Genomic DNA, 6,049 nt, shown 5'->3' on the forward strand with positions numbered 1-6,049 from the left:
GAATGCATCATTGGACTGTAGATAATAGGAATCTAAAATTGTGTCTGGTTTTTAGAAATCATTTTTCTCTTCAGACATTTAGCAATACCACACATGAAGTACATGAAGTTTAAGAAAACATGTTGCTGCTTTGGGAATCAAAATAATGCATCCGTTTGGGGGTTTTTTAATTCCGGTTTGTTTTTAATTCTGTGCAGTCAGAAGAGAAATTAAATTGTTCTAAATGGACGTGGGAAGTGATAAGCTTTTAATATTTGTTTAAATAATAAATTCTCTGTAATTATCCAAGAAAGCAATGGAAATACAAATATATTTTAAGTTTGCCTGATTTAGTGGGGGGAAAAAGTGGAGCAATACCATTTTTGTTAATTGGTAACAGGATTAATAAGTTATACTTTTAAGGAAAAATACACTTAGTGTTTCTTATTAACTCATAGTACTTTGTGTGCTTGACACTTAATGTTTTAAAAAAATAATTTTAGAAAGCAGTGGTGTGATACGATCATAGATAAAACAAATTTAACTTTGGAAAAAATGTTTATTGGTATGCATCTGCATTTATACCTATCGCACAAGACTAATCATCTATTATTCACAAGCAAACTTCTGATCCCTCATGTGCTTACACAGCAAAATAAACTAAAACAGAATTACCAGGAAAAATAAGTTTAAAAATTGAAGTGAAATGTTTCAGGAAATGCCAAGATTAAAAGAAATAATATTAATATTTCTATATGAAGCTTTGCAGTAATCTTCTGAAGGGTGTCACAGTGTTGGCATGTAAACCAGAATGTCTGAAGGGTCCTTGTCTTCATTATTTTGTCTATATAAATAATTATATTATGTAATATTGACAATTAAATTTTATTTTCCTAGAAGATATTTATCTTATAGGCAGCAGTCTAGCTTCTAAATAGAATCCTCCACACAACAGTTTCTTGCTGACTATAAACTGAGAATTGCTTATGTGCCTGAAGTGAAAGTCGGTAATGGGATAATCAGGATGTTGAGCCGCTCACAGTGTTTGGTGCTAAGATCCAAATGCTGAAGAATTTTGGCAATAGTGGTGCAGATAGTGCCTGTATCATTATTTTCCAAATTGCATGGCATTTAACTCTCACTGGCATTCTCCTATATGCCCACCTGCACAAGTGATTGCATAAATACGTTTACAAATCCAGTGAGGAGTCAAGATTTCAAGGAAAAATCCTATCATACAAGTGTACACACACATAAGTGCCTACGTAAATGATAAATAGATGCATAGCACTTAAAATGCACATATATATGTATATAGACACACATGCATATACATATATAAATATATACACATTCATAATAAGTACACACTTGAATAGTTGTGTTGAGATGCAGTTTCACCATATGGTGAGTTGGTTTAGCATCTCATTTCCAATTAAAGGAGCAGGGCCCTGTGTCTTCCCTTCAACTTACTGCTTTTGCTACTCAACTTGCACTGGATTTGGTATTGACTGGACTTGTGTCTATGCCAGTTAAACTCGCTAGCATGACAGAAAAATAACCAATTAAAAAATGGGCAGTTTTCTCCCAGCCTAGGTTTGTTGAGGTGGCTGATAAGCATCAAGGTGTGTTAAAATTTGATGCTTCACCTTGTGACTTGGAGCAAGAAAGGGAGTAGGAAAATAAAGGCAGAGAAGTTTCCCCTTTTGTCGGAGAGATCATGTAGGATTGGCGATGCTGCCTGCACCATCAGTTTGATGTAAATTTTAGGATACTTATCTGAGACTACAGCTCTATTTTTCATCTTAACTCATGTGTTCTAGTAATCCTTCCAAAAGATTGTAACTTTGACAGAAACAAATATACTCACACATTGGTTTATGGTAGAAAACCAGACCTTCTTAATTCATGTCCTAGATTCTGTTTATAATTATTCTGTTTATTGTGATTACAAAATAATAACACAAAATACAGTGTATATTTCTTAATATGTATCTTGGGAATTCATACTCACAACTTCAGCTATCACTGATGGAGGGACTCAAAAATCTCCCCGGTGAAAATCTGCCCTGTGAAGATAAACAGTTCAAAAAAGTCCACTTACACATATCTTCCTGTTCTTATCTTTACAGGTGACCCAGCTGGATCCAGATAAATCATTACTGGAGGTAAAACTGTATCCTCAAGAAACCCTTTTCCTAGAGGCAAAAGAATAGAGCAAACAAGATTGTAAGACTGATCACCCTTTGACAAGCCAGAGGCACAGCATCGAAAGGAAGACTTCTGTCAACGCCACCTTGTACTATCATCCAACTCAATGCAATGTCACAACTTTGCCTCTTGCAAGAATCCTGAAAAAATTGAAAAAAACATAGCTACTTAAATTTTCACGTACATGAGTATATGTTTCCAGCCTCATTTACATGAGCAGAGGATAAAATCTGCTGTGAACACTGAACGTTATGACTCTGTTGCTCACTTATCATCCAGCTTTTGTTATAATTAATGCACTGTTAAAATGTGAGTGATTGTTAAGTAGAATTTTTACTCCTCAAATGCCCCTTTTTCACCAAGAAATCTTGGACATTTCTGCCTGTACTTTTGACACTAGAATGCTGTATATTTGATATCTCGCTGAGCCAGTGCTCTCATATATATGCATTTTATTTCTGTGTTTGAATTTCTACTTTGTCAACTAATTTAAAAAGGCAGAAAAAAATAACGGGACATTCTCAGCCATGAAAATTTAACAGTATTATAGTAGAAAGCATATTATTTTTTTTAGTACTTTCTGACTTCTTTGATAAGATGTAAGGTTTTGTTTGGAGAATATAGTATGACATATATGCAAGATATTTATTTACTGGTTCTGCTTTGGGTCTCAGTTCTGATTCAGTTTAGGAAGTATTTTCCATTACATTGCAGCGTGTGAAACTGCTTATTGCATGATGTGAATATTTAAATAACATTAGAAATGGCCAGTACCAGAAACCTGGTGTCTTGCCAACACTTCAGGAATCAGCTGATATTGGATATCAGCTGTTAAAAACCTTTCAAATACCAGATACAAAAGTTCTTTATCTCTCATTGTGAAAGAAAGGGCAGTTCCCATTTTAGCAGTTTAACAGCATTCTTGTTTGTATCCTATTACTCTGCTGTTTTAAAGCACCTTGTTTGTTTCATCAAACAATGAGTATCTTAAGAGGCAGTGTAATAAGAAATCTGCCTTTTTATTGCACACTTTGGGCATTTAAACAATAGGTTACTGATCCCATCTCAAATTAAAGAAATCCTAGATCTCTTGTCTGAAATGTATGCACCAACGCCCAGCTATCTGATGTGGAAAAACCTGGTACTTTAAATTTCTCAACCATAGAATGAGCATACTGAGTCTAAGACCATAATGTACAGTTGATGCTGAGCCTGCATCAAACTGTTGTTTCGTTTTGTTTTTTAAATCTCTGGGCATACAGGATAGTGTACAATAGCACTACAGAATCTTCATCTTCTAATCAAACTCTTTTTTTTAAAGCCTGGAACACTGTTTTCCACATATGTTTATATGTAATTCATAGTGTTTATCATAGCAAAATGAGTTCTGTTTTGAAAAATTTGTACTAAGCAGAAAACAATTGCACACGTCTTTTAGTCTTTCTTTTTTCCTTTGGAAGGATGGTGATATAAAATTAAATGTATGCCTATTATTAGGGTGTTAGTGAAGCTGATATATTGTTACCTTTACCAAAAATGCAAATTTCTGAGCGGGGAAAGCCTTATTCTACCTTTTGTATCTGTAGTTAGTGAGTGCTACATCAGACACTTTTAGAAGTGAAGTATCTATGACAAACAAAAGGTTTGGAAGTGTAAGCAAATTCTAACCATTTGCAGTTCACAAATAAAAGACTTAATTATAGCCAATAGAAAGATTAATGTATGTGTAATGGAAAGCTGAATGCAGACACTTCATTCTAAACTTTTGTTTTCTTACCAAAAAAATCTACTGTGTCTATTAAATTAACGTAGGTTGCAAACTGGGGTGATGCAGTTTCTACAAACAATCACAGTATCACATACAACAGGATTTTAAAGTGATGCATATCTTTTTTTTCCAGATTAGCTTTTCCTTCTAAGTTGGCTGTCGAGGAAATGAATTGCTGAAATACTGCTACACAAAGCAAAGCGACCTTTCAGTTAACATGTTTATATTAATCTGTTCTGTTTCTTTTGTTTGATCTCATCAGGCTGTTTTCCCTCACTCAACTTTATTTCTGTATTTTGACTATATATTCTTTACTTTGATACTAGTTTCATAAAGTTATTAAATGTGGCTTGAATATTTGTTGAACTTGCTGAAGTCAGTGCTCCCAGGGTTTGTTTGGCCTTTTTTTTTTCTAAACTCTTATTATTTTTTCCCTCATTTTGTTCATCTTGCAAAATACGCTGTCATTATCAAAATGTTCTAGTGATAACTAACTGGAAGTGTTCAAAGTGGTGGCACTACTGCCCTCTGATACAAAGATATCAAGATCAGTATATAGGGATCATTCTGCCACAACATAAACAAGTGTATCACTCTTTAAATCATTTATGATTTTGGTCCTTTAAATACTTTGGGCCTGATTTCAAAAAGCAACCATCTAGAGTCTCCTTTCCAAAGTACACCCTCAGTGCAAACCAGTCCCTGTGTAGAATCATTAATATTCTGTGCCATCATTTTCTGCTCTCCTAAACCATGGTGTTCACTTCACGTGCTCCGCTGACACAGTTAATTCTCTAGTTAGTCTACAGACTAATTCTGTAATTCAGTATTACCCTAAAACTGTTGCTACAGAGCATATCCCTGGTTCTACCTTTTTATCTTCAGGTTCTTCACATTAATGGAATATCATTAACGTGATTAATGAATTGGTTTCAAGTCTTAAGGAATTACTGTTAATGAACAGAATCCTGTACGATGTGTCGGCTTTCGTTATTGGCCTTCAGAGCATTACAGGGAAGGTGGAGTGCACTCTGGCTTCTGGAGAAACTTCCTATTGACATAGGTGTTCAAAATCATTATTGGAGAATATGCAGAACACAAGTGTTTGCTCTGTATTCTCTGCATACGTGCTCTTAAATTGAGTGAGAGTGCTGAGGGTGTTTCTAATGGAGCTATGTTGGGGGTTTTGTTTATTCTTTTTAATGTAGCAGAAAAGGACTTTGGCTTTCATAAACTGTACCTACTCAGTGACATTAGAAACTTAAAATAAATTTTCAATTACAGTAACATTTATACTAAAAAGCGATATGATTTCACTCTTCAGTGTGTGGGGAAAAACAAAATTGCCATAACCCAGATTCACAGGAGGACTGAAGCACTTCATTATCCAAACCTCACGTCCAGGCTCCCTGAACAATGCACGGGAAGATTTAGGTCCTGTAAAGATGGGGTCCACAACAAGAAAAAAAACATGTAAGTAGGTCTCCAAACAAAGCAAAGCAAAGCAAAAAACCCACAGAATACATGTGAAGAGTCCCTACAAGGCAGAACCAGAAACTGTGGTCAGTAGGAAATGCTAAAGATGGAGACGTCTTGCGCTATTCCCCACTGGAGCCAAGGCTTCCTCTCTGCAAGTCCATGGTGCCTCCCTCCAGAGCACACAGCACTGACACCGTACATCAAGGTAAGCACCGAGTCCTTTCTTCAAACATTTGACAAAGCACAGGATACTTTTTTATTTCAAAACAGTGATGGTTGCCTTCTCCCCTGTAGCTTTCCCTGAATTTTACTTTACACTGAAGCTTTCCCATATTGTTAAGTCATATGGGCCTGAGGAGAAACAAGCCCCTGTGTCAGACATTTCAGAATACTGCAATACCACCACCAATTTTTCTCATTTTACTTCTATAAAAGGCAACAGCAGTAGCTTTAATTAGAATTTTTTTTCTGGACAGGCCATTAAAGCAAGCAGAAATTACTATCTATTGTAGAGTGCGATTCATTGTTCACTACCTGAAACCATTTCCTCACAGATGATAAGAGATGGAGGAATACCAAATTTGGCTCTAAACTTGTCAAGATCCAGTCTCT

The 6,049-nt window shown here is 35.5% G+C and overlaps 1 protein-coding gene across 1 annotated transcript in view; it reads left to right on the forward strand.

Annotated features, from left to right (window-relative positions):
* The window catches only part of FAF1 (Fas (TNFRSF6) associated factor 1), a gene marked incomplete at its 5' end in the record, with an annotated part of 148,045 nt that extends 145,555 nt beyond the window's left edge, over window positions 1–2,490 (forward strand). Inside the window, one exon of the mRNA XM_010180871.1 lies at window positions 2,112–2,490. Coding sequence (XP_010179173.1) covers window positions 2,112–2,195 — 84 coding nt within the window. The remainder of the gene's footprint in view (window positions 1–2,111) is intronic.
* Window positions 2,491–6,049: the final 3,559 nt, after the last annotated feature.

The sequence above is a fragment of the Mesitornis unicolor genome, unplaced genomic scaffold (genome assembly GCF_000695765.1).
Source record: "Mesitornis unicolor isolate BGI_N332 unplaced genomic scaffold, ASM69576v1 scaffold6953, whole genome shotgun sequence".
NCBI classification, from domain to species: domain Eukaryota; kingdom Metazoa; phylum Chordata; class Aves; order Mesitornithiformes; family Mesitornithidae; genus Mesitornis; species Mesitornis unicolor.